General features: G+C 43.1%; 1 protein-coding gene across 1 annotated transcript; it reads left to right on the top strand.

Annotated features, from left to right (window-relative positions):
* Positions 1-6,613: 6,613 nt before the first annotated feature.
* LOC121605553 (nuclear receptor subfamily 2 group F member 6-like) lies at positions 6,614-17,873 on the top strand. Its single transcript, XM_041935508.1, has 5 exons — positions 6,614-8,390; positions 9,401-9,495; positions 13,527-13,861; positions 14,627-14,873; positions 15,672-17,873. Exons 1-5 carry the CDS (start codon positions 8,122-8,124, stop codon positions 15,944-15,946), a joined length of 1,221 nt encoding a protein of 406 aa, XP_041791442.1. The 5' UTR covers positions 6,614-8,121; the 3' UTR covers positions 15,947-17,873.

The following is a 17,873-nucleotide window of genomic DNA, read 5'->3' as shown; positions in this document are numbered from 1 at the left end:
GTGCAGATTGTGTTGGACAACTGCCAAAAGCTGACAGAAATTAAAGCAGGCGGGATGTTCACTGTGAAATACACCCAGCTGACAGTTTATTGGCTACACCAAGATCAAACTAATGCAATACAACAAACCTGCAATAAATCTTCATGATTATAATGTTGAAACTGTTTTAGAGAGGTGTTTATTCCACTGTCCGATCACTTTGGAGGATGTAGTTTGTGGTGCTGGCAGGTGATTGATTATTGATATAAATGGGGTGAACAAAAAAACCTTCATATAATCAACTTAAAAATGGTTTGCAGCAGAAAATCAGTAATTCCTTAATGCGAAGTTAATGTGAATAACAGTAAATGAACTAAAACATGCAAAAACGTGGGTTTACTCTGCTAAACTTGACTGCCAGAATGCACACCTGAATGAAGTGAGACCCTTGAGAGACCTGTCTTGCATCATAAAGCCGCCCTGTTAGGTAAGGGCAGTCACTGGATGTCTGGATGTTCGGCAGTGCGTCCTGAACACACCACACAGCAGCGTCCAGACTGACAGCAGAGCAGATGAGTTAAAAAGGTCAGCTTGTTCGTCAGCTTGTAAGCGGCAGATTACAGCAATGAGGTGTTTAGAGGTGAAAGATGGCAAGGGGAGTGGCCTCGTCCTAATCCTGTTAAAGCATTTAAGTCGTCTTCACTGAGCTGATTAGGTTAATTTTCTGTCATCCTAAGCACCTCAGCTGACCTATAGCAGAGTCTGGCTGATAGCAGAGGGCACAATCATGGAGCAACAGATTGGACACGGATTTGCAAAAGACTGAGGATGTGATTGGGAACATGATCAGATGTGTTGTGGTTGCAGAGAGCGTTAGGTTAATGCCCTGTCTGAAGGTTCATCTTACCAATGGGCCGTCTGCTGACGACATATTGGCAGCCTGTCAGTGGTAATAACTTTACATCTGAAGCAAAACATGTAGCTTAATAGCTTTTAAGTAATGCTGGTTGAAACACATCAGCCTCTTCACATTGCCCTACAATCAGGATCCACTGTATTCTAAATGCAAGGCGAGATCACAGGGAATATGCAGACAGCATGAGGGTCAGGGGTGGAATTATTATGATGTTTTGTTCCATTATGACAACAAACCAAAGCATAAAAGCACTTACAAGTATAAAGGCGCTCCATACAAATCAAAGAAAATGTCTATACAATGTACACAAGTGACCTCAAATGTTTTGCTTGATGTGCTCGAGGCGCAGCCATGAAAGCTCTGCATTTAAATATTCAAAACTTTATTTGACAAGCTGGAACCATAGCACCACAGCTGACGGAGGATCGGTATTTGCAACTACAGTCTGTTGAACTTTGAATGACGTTAGCAAGTAAACAAGGATGCGCTGCCTGGCGATGGTTCATTACTTCAACTGTCGGAGTCAACTACAATGCTGGTAAAATTAAAGCAGCTCCATTTTCGTGCTAACAGTCAGTCAAAGTGAGTGTTTCAGCGACTTTCAGCTCGTTGTTTTAGTTTTACCACCTGCACCTACACTGTCCCAGCTCTCTCAAGGCCTTCAGCCTTGTTTGGGGCTAATACACTACCTGCACAGCACCAAACATTAGACAGACGCTGTCCAACTGTTCAACACAGTCAAGCATTTAACAGCTGAAGAGCCAGATTTTCCTCTAAAGAGTCTAGGAATAGGAGACTGAATATTTGACCTCAGCCCATCAGGTTTCCTTCTGAACTCCAGCCAGGTGAAGTGTCTTCTTGAGTTTTGAGATACAATCTGTTAATTAGTGAGTTTTAGAGGTACTCAAAGTCTTGTCCCTTTTCTTTTCTTTTTTTCATCTTTGAACAGAGGCAGGCTAGCCGTTTCCCCCTGCTTCCAGTCTTAATGATAAGCTAAGCTAATTGCCTCCTGGCTCTAGCATAACAAGCATGAGAGTGGTTTCAATCTTCTCATCTAACTCTTGGCAAGAAAGCAGGTCAGACAGAATCAAATACAGGTCATACACGACAAATAAACATCAGAGTTCTGGTGATCGAGCCAATTGTTAAATGGCAAAGCCAAGGCTTATTTTCCACCTCCAGCAACATTCAATGATGTGTCTTATCTTTACAGCGGACACATGGATAAAAAGCCTCAGTGTCGTTACAGTAAACACCTCTATTGACTCCTCTGCAAACAATGGCTTATACCTTGTTCGCCGCGAACACAAGATAGCCCATTTGAATGACAACAAAGCAACACCAAATGGGAAGTTTCCCACCATCTCCAGCAGGTCCTGGGCGAGGCGGAGGGCAAATATTGATTGAAAACCGTGTGTTGCTCTGCAGTCACCCCAGCAGATGTTTTTCCTCGGCAGGTTCCACTGCCCTGTGTATTTTAAATTGCTCCGTCATTCGCTGGAGGTCAAAGGCCCGAGGATGGAGAGAGTGTTGTGAGTGAGTGAGGGGGAGAGGAGGAGACGATTCTTCCTCTGGCCTGTGGGCCAAAGGGCAGAGGGGCTAATGAGGAAGGAGCAGGGAGTCATGTGCTATCGCTTGTTCACCCAGAGTTACTCCTCAGAGTTAAAGTTTAACCCCAGTTTTTGAATTCCTCTGCACTTCAGCTAATGCAGTTAACACACTGCCCTGACTAATACTGAGGCCAGCATTTTGCAGCAGTTTCAGTTTCAGGGGGAGATGAGTTATTATTTATACACCGTGTGGTTTAAATATCATCTTCTGAAACACTGACACAAGCCTGTAGAAGCAGAAATGTGAATCTTTGCTGAACAGGTGATCACAGCATCTAACGGCATGAGAGACAGAAGTAGTAATGTTAACACACCTGTTAAGCAATTTAACTGTTCATATGTGGAATATTGTAACTGTAAAGGTGATATTTGGGGAAATATTCCAGTCATACGCAGCCATGTTTGAATATCTAGTGTAAACATCATGTACGCTGGCTCCAGTGCAGCACCGGAGCAAGCACAAACAAAATATTATATGAGAATGAGTTTTAATAAACTGAAGGAGAGATTTAATGGAAATGTTTGGATTACTTTATATAACATATGCTTTATGATTACGTAGCCATAGTTTATTTCCCACTTGCTCTGGCAATGTAAACATCTGTTTCCCATGCAGCTGAAGCCTCTTTGAACTGAAATGAAAAAAAAAAAAAAAAAGCCGAATTGATTACAGTAGAGGTGTGTTTTCATGTCACTGTGCCTGTCTCTGTGTGTGTGCCAGTGTGTGTGTGTGTGTGTGCAGTGTTCAGGTGAATGCACTGAAGGTTTGTCTGCTTCACTCTGATGCCTCTGGACTCCTGGCTGTGTGGAGAATGCACAGACTCAACCACAGTCGACTTCACGCTGAGAGCAGCTGCATTCCTGACCTGCAGTTCAAAGAGCAAAGAAAACACACACACACCCACACACACACACACACACACACACACACCTACACACAAACACACCCCTAACCAGATATGTAAGGTACATACAGTATGTACGTGCATGCTCTCCCTCAGACATACAAAACACACATTTCAATGCACAGTGACACATGCACACTCACACTCAAACACACGTACATGTCTGCTTCCTCAGCAGCTGCAAACATGGACACCTCAGTTTTAACCTCACACACCAAAGCTGCAGAGACTCGAGGTAATAAAAACATGTGAAGTCAGAAAGTTCAATGGTCCAACCTCCCTCATCCACACTGCACCCATCGCTGCGATTTGGAAAAACTGTTAATACAATATTATTTTACAGACGTGACCATGGTGATTATCTGCAGTCTTGCTTTTTTAACGTTTTTATTGTGCTTTTCTGCAACCAAATCACATAAATTATCATTTATTCTACACATATCAAAGCTCCAGAAGCCAGAGAGTCTTGTTTTCACTTTCGCTGTTCTTGTTAACAGGATTCAAAGATTAGATGAACTTTGGAGCACATGCACGATGACAAGGCCAGCCTTTCACAAAACCTTGGCTCATTTGTTAAAAATCGGCATTCCACAAAAAGAACAAACTCATGTTACATTTCTGTGGATATTTCTGCTACATTTTCTACTTTCAGTGGCCATAAGGCTCAAACCAAAACAATATAAACTATTTAATTTTATTCTAGAGCTTAATTCCAGTCAGTCACAGTGACGTCAGCATGGAACAAACTTGCACAGAGTAGGTCTGGACATCACACAAAATAAATTCAACATGTCCCTGTAAAGGCTTGTATTCCTCCTCTCAGAAAGGTGTTTCTCATTCACAAAAACTCGACACGACTGTTTAAAAAATAGACAGTCGGACTCCATGTTCTGCAGCCCATGTCTTTTCATATCTAAAGTTTTATAGGTTGCCATTATATGACCAAATATCAAAAACCTTGTCCCACAAGGTCCAACCTCTGCTGATACACATACACAGAGGCTTAAAGGAAAGGACTAATTCAACGTACAGCAGCTTAGCTTGGCCCCTGATAACCTCTTACCCAAACAAAAGGCCTATCCATGCACAATGAGTCTTGCTGTGACGGATGTGGGTTAAAGTTACCTTATGCTCACATCTAAAAGGCTGAATTAAACTCACTGACAAAAATTGGCTGAGAGAAGCCCTACGCCTTCCAGCCGGCATTTTTATCAACTTTTACCTCTTTGTTCCTTTGACATTCACACATCTTCCGAGAGACAAAATGTTCTTTTGAAGATCAAAATGTTTTGTCATTCTGGCGGAATTCCTGTAAAACCATGTGATGAGCAAACACATTTTGGTACATAAAGGTTCTTTTAACCAGGCGCGCAACAGTGAATACCTCCTCTGTGGGTTTTTTTTTTCCTGCGTTTGGAGGCTGTTATTGGAAACCTAGGTTGCAGGCTCTGATTGTTTATTTTTGCCTCCCTTTTTAGGTGGAGACCTCCATGTGACAATGCTGTAGGTATGACAGACAAAGCAAGCCAGGAATTCCACAGGAGCTCTGCCAACCACCAAGACGATGGGTAAGATACACAGCAAATTACAAAATAGGTTTGTTAAACACAAGCATGTAACAATGCTTTTGTTTGTATCATTAATAATTTACAGTCTAACTTCAAGGGACAATCCACTGATTTTACATATGAAGACCTGTTTACTACAAGCCCTGTGTCTTGAAGAATGCATCTATGTCCTGCTAATCTGCAACAGTAAATACAGAATAATTGAGGGAAATATAATGTCCAATTGTCCAACAAAACCAGACACTATTAAGGAGACATCATTTTCTAGCTGTTGTATCTCGGTATCTTAAGCCAAAACATGATCTTTAATCTAGTGGTTTTTGAGCCTAAACATTAACAGATCCTTAGACCACATAAAGTTTAAACATATCAGTCGTTTGCATAAACGCACAATGCCAACATTTATCCTGGCGATGCACTCATTAAGGTGTGGGAGGAGGGAGATCGGACCTGTCCAACCAACCGACAAGCACTTCTGAAGTGCTGTACTGGCTCTTTAACCTCAAGGAGACAGGGTTGGAAACAGCTGTATAATGTCTTTTGTGGCGCTGGAAGAGTTTTCTCAAGTCTGAAGAAATAATCCTGATGATGTCTTGGCTTGGGTTTGAGACTTTTTTACCAGAAAGCCTGCATTACATTAACTGCTGGCACAGCTGTGATCAGGCAAAGACCATGTTTGTATATGACCTTTATTATGGCGCATAAAATATGGTTTAAGTATGACTAGCCAACTGAAACACTTGGTTAAGGTTAGTGAAAGAGCACAATTGTTGATTGCCAGTTTGTGGTGGGAGGTGAACTCTGGTCTCCTGCATGAAGGTTGGGCGTGCTACATGCCCATCCACCCACGCACCCTGACCTCCATAACCTTACTTTTCCACCTCACTGCATATAGGGCGCACTGCTATACTTCATGAGTGGGCACTGGATGCTGGTTGTAAGACATGGACTAAAAGTCAGAATATCTCAATTTTTCCTCCATCGATTCAGACATTTCTCTCTCACAGGTCCAACAACTTCATGGAGATGTGCACAAGAACGCAACCATCCAGGATCCAGCAGTTTATCCTTCACACAAACCTGTGAGTGTGTGCAGCAGGTGTGAAAAGGAGACGGTGGCGTATCATATAACCTTTTGACAAGTTGCTCGACAACAACAGGCCCTCCCTGTTATTGTTGGGTCAACAAAGTCAGAGGAATTCTTTAGGATTACAGCGGAGTGGCGAACACGAGTGCGAGAGCCGTGCGCTGGCTGTGTGTCGACCTGAGGCCCCCCTCTTTGTCTTAGTGTTGGGGTTAACTCCCCCCCTTGCTCCCAGGCTGGCCCGGGGTCAGGGGGGAAACAGGCAGCCAGTCAGGCAGCCAGGCATTCTTTCTGTGTGTGTGTGTGTGTGTGTGGCTGCAGCCCACTCTGTGCTCTTTGACTCTGCCGGCCTTATAAGGCATCCAGCGCCATGGCAACGGCAGGGCTTGAATAGCAGTGTCAAATCCCTCAGCACACAGACACACGCTCACTCTCCCTAAAGGAGGGAGCGAGGCAGAGACACAGAGAGGGGATTGAGAGGAGCAGGAGAGGAGGCTATCTCTGGGCTTCTCTCCACTGCGGCGTCTGGCTTTCGCTAAAAGGTCCATGACCGTGTTTTTCCTGCGCTTGTTTGCCTAATTTATTCCTGCAGGGGCCAGCAGAAAGAGAGGCGGAAAAGAAAGAAAAAAAAGGACGGGCAGAATAGTAAAGAGTGCAACAGGACACCCGGACTTGCTGACAGGGAATGCAGAGAGGTTCTGGCCTCTGGTTGTTACTGCTGGATGGACAAGCACTGACAAAACAAGAGAAGGAGGAGAGAGGCAACACTTTGTAGAGCCTTGAGAGAGGAGGCGGAACTGCATCTACGGAGATTTCTCAACTCTGCTTTTGTTTTGGCCCGTTGTTTTTCTGTGACATTTGAGCCTCTGACACCACACACTCTGAAGAGTTGGAGGAGCCACAAGAAAACATCATTTCACCACAGACACAGAAGGGGAGGACTTATTTGATGAACTTCGTTGCTACAGAGACCACAGAGACTTTATTCTAGGACTGAAAGGAGTGTTTTATCTTTCTCAGCACCTCTTATTTTAATCACAAGTGTGGAATCAGCTTCAACCGGATCTTTTTTGGCTGTCCATACGGCACAGAGGTGCTCCTGGGCCAAAAACCTTATTACATATAAAAGCTGAAGTGGCACTGTGCTCACACCTCTCAGAATACCAAGAAACAAAATCCAATTTCCCAAACCCCTCATCAGCGTTGGTTTTGGGAGGGGAGGAAATACGAGCATTACCAGAGCAAAATTATTTTTCCTCCTCATCACCATCACCTCTGCTTCTGTAACAGCCCCGACAAGTCAAGAGTGAGTCTGGACTAGACCTGGCTCAGATCGGCAGATAACACCACTGCACGGCAGGAACTGGTTGGACTAGTTTATAAGTTGGAGCAGAGGGCAGGGCAGTTTAACCCTGCTTGTAGGAGAGCTGTGTTTTATTTTCCTCCCACTTGCCTGTCCTTTCAGGAGAAAGTCTGAGACAGGACTAGAGCTTGTTTTTCGACTCCGGTTTGTCCCTGGTCACCATGCTTAGGGATAGGTGAGGTGCTGTTTCTTTTTAACTTCTTCCAGGGGGGGAGAGAGAAAGTGAGAGGGAGGGAGAAGGAGAGAAGGAGTCAAAGTGTAATTTATTGTTTCCTGTGAAAAGAGCAAGGCTGCACCCTTTTCTCCTGCCTGAACTCTGAACCACTCAATGCGCGTCTGAAGTTTTCTCAGACCTCAGGAGTCATTGATCGGAGGTCAGGGCAGTGAGCACAGGGGTGAAAGACAAGAACAGAGAGAGCAGAGAGATTAAAGAAGAGAGAGAAAACAGCAGTGGGAAGGACCTCGAGGTCATTACAACCAGACGGCAAAGGGGAGAGAGGTCAACACAAGAGAGTCCTTTTATCGACTTTTTATCCCACTTTAAGATCGTCTTGGAAAAAACCTGATTTAATACAAATCTGGAGCCGCTGTTTCCTTGTTCTGGAATCAGTTTTTAGACTTTGAGGGTAGCTGGAAGCTGGGGGACAGGGCGGGTCTGTGTATGATCCACTCTCAGCGCTGCGTGTCTCAGAGAATATGGCCATGGTGAGCGGGGGATGGGGCAACCCCAACGGGGACACTAATGGACTGGGGGAGAAGGCTTACCTGAGGAGGGAGGAAGAGGAGGGCTCGCCTCAGGCCGGGAGCAGCGATGTGGACATCGGGGACGAGGACAAGGCGTGCGTGGTGGACTGCGTGGTGTGTGGGGACAAATCCAGCGGGAAGCACTACGGCGTGTTCACCTGTGAGGGCTGCAAGAGCTTCTTTAAGAGGAGCATCAGACGAAACCTCAACTACTCCTGCAGGTAAGGGCTGCTGGGAGATCCAGACTGGTGGCTTATTTTGCTTCTGGTTTGAACGGTAGATGGAGTTAAAGAACACACATTTCATTTATTTTGCTCACTCTTCTTCTTGGGCTACATTGTGTTTTTGGAGACACTTCACTTTAAATTTTACCTTAATAGATGGTTTATAACACACTATGAGCAGGTATTAGTGTTTCTTCTGTGAGCACCCATTTGTTGAGGAGATAATGAATGATGATATATCAAAATACAGTTGTAATAGTATAAGATCTGCCTTTGTAGTAGAAATTGACATTAATGATCACTTAAAATGGCCTCATATCTGCTTGAAACTACATTATAACATACATTATAGAGTGTTATAAAGCATTTTTTTTTTACATGTTCATATAGTTGCTTAGAAATGCTAAATGTTGGGGGGGTGGGTTAAAGTTAAGTGTTACCATCTGTTCTCAAAAGCCATTATATAGTCATTCACATTCATGAAGGAGAGAGCAGATTAGTCCATTTCTCACTCCAGAATTACATGTTCCAACCTTGGATACGTCTCACAAACAGCCCGAAGAAAAACAGAAAAGAAATGAAAGCCCTGAAGGTCAGTCATGTGAGGATGGATTGCCTCAGAAGGTCAACATTCCCATTATTCTTCACCACAGGAACACAATGTTACAACTCAATTCACTGCTCTTACTAAGACTACTCTCAACCTCTGAATATAGTTATTTCTTCCACATAATAATGCACTAACTCTGAATGGAAGGTGTCTTTATAGCGAGCTTGTCATGTCCAGGGCTGCAAAGGGCTCTCTGTGAAACATTGGCAGACCTCATCCTGCTGTAAAAGGCAACATGAGGGCGTGTAGAGCCGATGATTTACAAAGGTCACAGCCTTGATAGCTTTTCAGCCACGCCAGCTCGCACAGTTCACTCATCACAGGGGTCAGTGAGAGAGACTAAGAGAGAGAGTTTCCTTCCTGGAAACTCACCTTATCTCTTGTTGCCTTTGTGCAGATCAAATCGAGAATGCCAAATCGACCAGCATCACCGCAACCAGTGCCAATACTGTCGTCTGAAGAAGTGTTTCCGCGTCGGAATGCGCAAAGAAGGTATCAAAGCTCTGTCATCTGTGTGCACAGCAGGTTAAACATGTTTTTTGGGGGGGATAAATAGACACATGAATGAGCTCCTCAGCTCTACGCACCATTTTAGCATCTTTCAACTCAATGTTTTGGTTTTACGGCCCACAGCTCTCCTGTTTTGGTTCGCTCTCACTAGCCTTGTTTCCAGAAGCAACATGCAGCTGGTTTGAACAGAAAATAGCTCTCATAGATCCCCTGTACACGATCTGCTCAGCACCCAACAGCAGACAGACACACTGAGAAACTAACCTGTGAACACAGTTGAGCATTTAACATCTAAAAAGCCAGATAGTCCCCTCAGGAGTGGATGGAGACCAGAACAAAGCAAAAAAAAAAAAAAAAAGAGTATTGTAAGAAAGTCCAAACGAACATTGGACTTACATTCATCAGGTGGCCAGAAATATGACCCCAAATACATGTTGCTCTGTAACTGCTGGATGTGTAAATGAGCAACTGCTTGCTAACACATTTGCCATATCAGTAATAATACTGTATGCAAATGCTATGTTTCTAACTTGTTGTGCTGCCCCCAAGTGGCCAAATAAATAAAAAAATGTTTTAGGTCGTAGTAGAAGAAGTAGAAACTTTGTAAACACTTCTAACTTTGTTAAAAAGTACAGTAGCAAAGAAGTAAGTTCTGCATTAAAAAGTATGCTTCAGGAGACCGCAGAAGTGTTTGCATTAAAAGTCTTAAAGTATTTGCTTTTAGAATGGCTGTTTCATTGTTATTATTATTACAACATTTTAATACTGTATTTGGTGTTTTATATACTGTTGGATACATAAGATCTAATGTAATCGTATTTTTTAAATATAATATCTTGATTTCCAACATACCTTCAGCTGTCAAATGGATGGAGTGCAAAAAGTTACCACATTTCTGTGTGAAATGTAGCAGAGCAGAAGACTAAATTAGCATAAACTAGAAGTCAGGTAAAGTCCCGCTACCCCAAAGCTCTACTTAACCTACTTGAGTGAATGTACTGTCACTTTCCAGCACTGAGTTTTAAACCAATCATACCCTCTCCTTTACATAGGCGCCCAACAAATGCCCTTATTCATGTACACACGTCTTTAAGCAAAGCAAAGCACAAATACCCAGAAACACATACAAATAAATAAATATCAGAAATGGGTCATTCACAAAGAAAGTGCTTACTCCAACAGAAACAGCCACTGACATTTGCCAGTGATCCAAGCACAATATTTATACTCTCAACCAAAGCCTGTTTTCACCCCGGTGCTCGATGCTCTGCAGCTGCTGGGCTTCAGGGACGGGGGGCAAGCTGACGAGTTCACTCTGCTCCATCTTCAGTCCAAGCAAACTGAAATGTCTGTGTCTCGACTGAAAACTGCTTTTAATTACAGTTATGATTTGCTTAATTTCTGCAAGGCTGATTAGTAGTGAGTTGGGATGATTATTTTTCATTTCATCTCCTCATTATCGTGCCACAAACCATTTCAAACCGATGTGTAGTTGTATTCTAGTCGCCCATAACCTATCCGTATTGTATTTCAGCCTGTGTCAGTGGATACCACAAGCTGTCCCACACATAATGTGCGCTGTGGTGACAGTATGCCAGGGGTTATATTGGGACTGGTTATTAATGAACCGTGCTGACTGTGGCTGTGACGCAGGTCGAACTGTTTCCACATTACCTGGAAATGTCTTCGTCACCTTTAACCCCGACAGGGAGGCACTGCTTTAAGTGAGAATTTGACATGTAACTAGGGTAGATTCACTTTACTTTTAAACAGCCAATATTGTTCAATAAAGTTGGCTGTAGGCTGGGCAGTTGTGCATTAACCTCAAAGGGAGCAGTTGCATTACAGTACTGGCATTAGATTGTAATCACTAAGGGCTACAATGAAGTAAAGCAGTCTCAGTGTAAAACCAGTCTAACTCATGATTATATTGTTAAAAGGGTGGTGACGAAAGCAACACATTTCAAACTATTACTCGCTATCACTAGGCTTGATGCTGTCAAATGCTACCTCAGAGATCCATTTGAAACCTCTTCATTTTGGATATTACATGTCGTAATGTTGACCATTTTAGCACCTTTCAGCTCAGTGTTTTGGTTTTACAGCCCTCGGCTTTACTGTTTTGGTTCACTCTCATTAGCCAGGAGCAACAGGCAGGTGTTTTGAATGAAAAAAAGCTCTGATAAACCCGTTGCACCCTGCCTGGCGAACACCAAACAGCAGACAGACACAGTTAGTCACTAACTGGTGAACATAGTGGAGCATTTAGCAGCTAAAAAGACAGATATTTCGCTCAAGAGTTCAAAAAACAGAACTAAAAAAAACCACTGAATTTTGGACTATTTTGTTATGTCATTACGAAAAGAAAACCATGTATCTAAAAGTTTGATGGGTTTTTTTCTTTCTGAAAAAACGTTCCTTTATTGGGTGAGAAAAAATTTCCTATTTCTTAAGATAAATGTATCATTTAAAAACCTTTGGATTATTTTAAAGAATGGATTTGTCAGAGAGCAAGCATAGACTGTGACCATAAAAAAACCTCTCTGTTATGTTACTTTAGAAATGTAAATCGGTTTTCCACAACCTTCAACTCACTATTCAGACTAAAACCTGACATTTACTGACAGGCTGAATTGAAAGAAAACCACAAAACACTCCAAGCAGATGAGGACTTTTCGTTGCACTGGTAGAGGCCTATCAAGGCCACGCAATCCAGTAAATGTCATATTTCTCTCTATAATAAAAGGTGTTAAAGACACTTATTGTGAAGTAGCTTGTGGTAGACAGTCTTGAGATACACATGTTATTCATGTGCATGAGATAATAGTGAAAATTTGAAAAAAAATGTCTGGAGGGGAAACGGGAAAAGTTTTTTGTAAAAGTGGACGAGGGTATAGAGCACCATCAGACCCTGACTGGCCATAGGTTGCAGGCCTACCAGGGGAATTACCGGTGGCTTGGCAAGCTGATTGGTACGGAGTATCAGGCCAGTGTAAAAACTGCTAAATGAACAACAACAACGCGGGGCAGCTACAGTCCCACTGAGATAAGATAAAGATGGACGGCACAGGAGAAAGAGCGAGCAAGAGAAAGAGTAAGGAGAGAGTGCATTAAAAGGAGAAAAGCGCAGCAGGAAAACACCCCTGAATACTGCGAAATCACAGATATCTGCACAAACGAGGGTCATGGTTGGTGTTAAAAAAAGAATAAACATACCAGAAGCAGGGCTGACCTTAGCTAACAGCTCTGCTAGCTGACTTTAGCTATCATTAGCTGGGATAGCTGACATTAGCTAACCTTAGCTATGAAAGCTGATATTCGCTAACCATAGCTCTGTTTGCTGACATTAGCTATCATTAGCTGGGATAGCTGACATTAGCCAACCTAGGCTATGATAGCTGATATTCGTTAATCTTAGTTCTGTTAGCTGACATTATCTATCATGGCTGCCATTATCTAATTTTAGCTCTAATAGCTGACATTAGCTAACATTAGCTATGACAGCTGGCATTATGAATGGAAGTGCAGACTGTAGACTAAATCTTCAAACAGAAGAAATTTGCTTGTTTTTAAACATAGTGGATGTTTTTTTAAAAAACTGAACTAAATGACATCGTACAAACAAAGAAAAACCTCCTTGGTGGAGGTAATAATTTAAAAGTGTGTTTTCATATGAATTTATTACTATAAATGCGTGTGGTGAGGTCACACTGTTTCAAACAAGGATGGAAGAAGGATGGCCAGGTGTACCTGTACCTGTAATCCAGCAGCTGTTTTCCATATTTAATCTATTCATTTACACTGGAAACAAATCAGCGAAGAACACACTGAACTATGTTGTCCTCTCAGCTATCATAAAGCACTAGTGTTTCTTTTTCTTCTGCTTTTACTTGAGTAGAACATTGTAGGATATTTCTTCAAAACCTTTTGCTATACATTAAGAAACACCTAACATCTTTCGTTCACCATGTCTAACTCTCATTCTCTTGCCTCTCTTCGCCGTCTCTCTGCAGCAGTCCAGCGGGGCCGAATCCCTCCATCTCACCCGGGTATCAGTCCAAACTCCCTGGCAGGTGGGGTTGGAGGTGCAGTTCCGGGTCACATTGGGGCAGACTACTTCAATGGGCAGCCGGTGTCAGAGCTCATCTCCCAGCTCCTGCGGGCTGAGCCGTACCCCAACAGCCGCTACGGGACCCCGTATGGTCAGGCACAGATGCAGGCGTCTGCGAGCGGCGCCTCCGTCATGGGCATTGACAGCATCTGTGAGCTGGCCGCCAGGCTCCTCTTCAGCACCATCGAGTGGGCCAGAAACATCCCATACTTCCCGGAACTGCCAGTTTCAGAGCAGGTCAGCGAAGACATACATGGCCTCTTCTTTTCTTTTGCTTTCTTTACTAAAAAAAAACAGATTTCACTTTCGGTACAGAGAGACATGTTTCAATCAGGTTCATTAATTCCTTTCAGCCACAAACAGCTGTAATGTCATACCCACAGCCCCAAAGATTTGTCTATTTACCCTGACATGAGGTATCAGCAATATACAAAAAGAATTCCTGAAGAGCAGCTTACCGACATGACATCCTTTGCCTTCTTCGCTATTTTGTTTACACTTAAAGTACACCTCAACTATTGCCGTTGGTAGACATGACTAAAGGCAAACAATTACCTCAGAATTCAAAGTTGACTTGTGTACAGAGGCTTTAAAAAAAAGAAAAGTCTTACCCATTGAATGTCACAGAGTTTTAAAGCACGCAAAGATGCTCATTTACTCTAAATTCAGTGGGTCCTTGTCATCAACACTTGTGACCCCTAAAAATTAAGCAATAACTACACAGGTTATGGTCTCAGCGTGAACTCAATTACACCAGAGATTTTTCTGTTTTGCATTGTTTCATGTGAAGGATTTTAAGAGGCCTGACGAGGTGAAATATTCATTGTTTGAAAAAAGAACTTTTTGTGTCCTGTATCCTTTTAATCATTTTGTGACCCCTTAGACTTACTCTGGCCATCCTGACCTCCAGAGACGTCTTTTTGAAAGACGGCATTATTGACATGTCACAGTGGGAAAAGCACAGGTGTAAATAATAAAATATGATGGCAATCGACCCTACAGGTGGCGCTGCTGAGGCTGAGCTGGAGCGAGCTGTTCATCTTGAATGCGGCCCAGTCTGCTTTGCCTATACATATGGCTCCGCTGCTGGCAGCTGCTGGGTTTCATTCATCGCCCATGTCTGCTGAGCGCGTGGTGTCCTTCATGGACCAGGTCAGGGTTTTCCAGGACCAGGTGGACAAGCTGAACAGACTGCAGGTGGACACGGCCGAGTACAGCTGCCTCAAAGCCATTGCACTCTTTTCACCTGGTAAGTTGGATTTTTACAACAGGCCTGAGTGGTGATTGCTGCTGTAACTGGATCGCTTCACCCGAAACTGATCCCGAGTGTCTTTATGGAAAACAAACAGAACTGTGTGCGTGAGGTACTAGACAGGGTTCAGGTTTCTGAGCCAGTAAGACATCAAATCCCTACCAGCTCCAGGGATCCTCTGACCTCACAGTAGGGAGAAATACCACTTCTACAGCCATTAAATCTGAAGCAACAGCTAGGAGATGGTTAGCTTAGCATAAAGACGGGAAATGGGTTAACAGCTAGCCTGGCCCTGTTCAAAGATAACAACATCCACCCAAGAGCACCTCTAAAGCTCACTAACTCTTCTTTGTTTAACCCACAAGTCCAGGTCTAATCTAAAGTCTAAGACAGACAAGATATGGTTGTAGAAAGGAGTTCTGTGACTATTTTTTTGGCTGGGTGCAGTGACTGTTTTAGAGGTGCTGGTAGGCAGATTTTGCTACCCTCGGACACAGCCAGGCCAGCTGTTTCCCTCTGTTCTCAGTCTTTATACTAAGCTAAGCTAACCGGCTGCCAGCTGCAGCTTCATGTTTATCTGACAGATATAAAACTTTCATCTCGCCCTCAGCAAGAAAACCAAAGCATATTTTCCCACAATCTCAAAGTATTCCATAAAGGGACCAAAATGTATGTAAAGCATGAATTTCCTACTTAAATTTGCATAGGAGTGAAGAAGCGAAGTGTAAAACAGAAAAACATGCAGAAACAGAAAAATCAAAAAGATAATCCTATGGGGTTTTTTTTCCTCTACAGATGCATGTGGTCTAACTGACCCGGCCCACGTGGAGTCCCTGCAGGAGAAGGCTCAGGTCGCCCTAACAGAGTATGAGAGGTTGCAGTATCCCAACCAGCCTCAGCGCTTTGGCCGCTTACTGCTGCGCCTCCCAGCTCTGCGCGCCGTGCCAGCCAACCTCATCTCCCAGCTCTTCTTCATGAGGCTGGTGGGCAAGACACCCATCGAGACGCTGATCCGAGACATGCAGCTATCAGGGAGCTCCATCAGCTGGCCCTACGCCGCGGGACAGTGAACCCCGCAGACTCCAGAGTGAGATGGACCGAGATCAGATTGAGAGGAATCAGAGCTCACGGAGATCACATACAAATACAACTGTTATAAATACAAACTGGGATCTCAGAAGTTTAAGGTCCTGTTTGTGACCGTAGAGGTCAGCTTTTCTCACATTAGCTCTGTAAAGCTTGGTGGAAGTCACACCAAAGCTGCTTTCAGGGAAACAACAATGTGTAATTGTCTTTATATAGTATGTTTGCAGCACTTGTCAGTTTTGCTCTGACCTCTGTCTGATCTCTCTCCGTCTCATTCTGGACAAAAAACATGGCTTTAATTAAATCGCAGACTCTGACATGAGGCCATGTGCCTGTACTACCTCCTCCCAGATCACCCCTAATGTGACTCAGTTTGAAGCCAGGCTCTGTGTTTTCCCTCCGCTTTGTTTTTTTTTGTCAAAATGAAGCCATAGCAGTGCCACTTTTGCAGGCAGAGTGTCGTCACAAGTGCAGATCATACCTACGTCATGTCATGTTTGATATGTGCAACAAAATATCAGACCTCGTTACCAAATGTATTAATGAAGACTGCAAAGTATCACCCTGTATAGCATTAAAACAAAGAAGAGGCACAGGCATTGTGTTGTATATTGTACTATGTGAAGAACTGTATAGATGAGGAGATCAATTCCACTTACATGTCTGCACAGTAAATATGAAGCTAAAGCCTGTTAGCTTATCTTAGCATAAAGACTGGAAATGGGGGGAACAGTTAGCCTGTCTCTGTCGGTAACAAAATCTGCCCAGCAACACCTCTTAAGCTCACTCATTAACGTGTTATATATGTGCCAGGTTACTCCCTGGCTGGTGCTGGTAGGAGGATTCTGTTACCTTTTCTGTTACCCAGAGCCTGGCTATGTCCATGCTAAGCTAAGCTAACCTAACCAGCTGCTGGTTCCACCTTTGTATTTACTGTGATCTGCACGCAAGTAAGTGAACTCTGTATTTCTCAAATTGTTGACCGATTCCTCTAATATAGTATATTATACAATAATGTTTGTGCAGTGGTAATTGACAGCAAGTGGAGGTGAATGTACCCAAACACACCCTGGCTCCTCAGACAGTCACATCCCTGTTCAACATTATTACCTCATGTTTTATACATCCAAGACAAAGATTGTGTATTCATGTGCTAAAGATAAAAATAAAGGGATCAAGGTATCTTTGTCACAGAAACAATAAATAGTAATATTCCCCTTCTGACCCGTCTGTCCACCGGACTTTGGCCAAAATGCATTTGAGAATGTTTTGAAATGTAACGCTTGCTGTAAGAGGACACCCAAGTTTGAGCCTTTCAAACTGAAGACTGTTTCCTCTGCTTTTATAAAGGTAGAGGTAGTTCATTTTGTTATTTTTTGTTTGTTTTTACATTTGTGGTCCCCTTTTAAAAGCAGTGTGTTAAAGCATCGCCCAATGGACAGAGGTCACTTTCAGATAATTATTATGCTTATGCAAGGTACTCCAAGTGTTGTAACTGTTGTAAAGGTTATGGTGTCTGTTGGTTCTGAGATAAAAGGGTACGAAGTGGTCACATTCATGAGTGTTATTGCCATTAACTGTGGCTCAATGTGACAAAGTTTTTCTTGCCAAATTAACTGACTGAAAGAAAAGACTATGCGGGAGTTTTTGTATCACCTGTTATTATATCATAAAAAAGGCAGTCATGGCCTCGGTCCCTGATGCTGTTCAACAACTTCATCAACAGCTCATCATGCTGTCCTTGAATCACTTTGTGTTATTTGTTGGAATATAAACTATAGTGAACTGACTGTAGCTTCATGTTTGTAAAGAAGCATGTTTCTATGATCATGCCAAACTTAAAAATGCAAGAGAAGTTTAAATGGCTAACTGGTTATTTTTGCATTACTAGAAATAAAGGTATGCACATTC

Source organism: Chelmon rostratus, chromosome 4 (assembly GCF_017976325.1).
Source record: "Chelmon rostratus isolate fCheRos1 chromosome 4, fCheRos1.pri, whole genome shotgun sequence".
Taxonomy (NCBI): Eukaryota; Metazoa; Chordata; class Actinopteri; order Chaetodontiformes; family Chaetodontidae; genus Chelmon; species Chelmon rostratus.
Note: the sequence above shows the minus strand (reverse complement) of the source record. Positions and strands in the feature narration are given on the sequence as shown.

Excerpts from the sequence above, each read along its gene's own strand:
- LOC121605553 (XM_041935508.1), top strand. The coding sequence starts at position 8,122 with ATGGCCATGGTGAGCGGGGGATGGGGCAACCCCAACGGGGACACTAAT. Across the intron at positions 8,391-9,400 it reads AACCTCAACTACTCCTGCAG|ATCAAATCGAGAATGCCAAA; the intron begins GTAAGGGCTGCT and ends GCCTTTGTGCAG. Across the intron at positions 13,862-14,626 it reads AACTGCCAGTTTCAGAGCAG|GTGGCGCTGCTGAGGCTGAG; the intron begins GTCAGCGAAGAC and ends TCGACCCTACAG.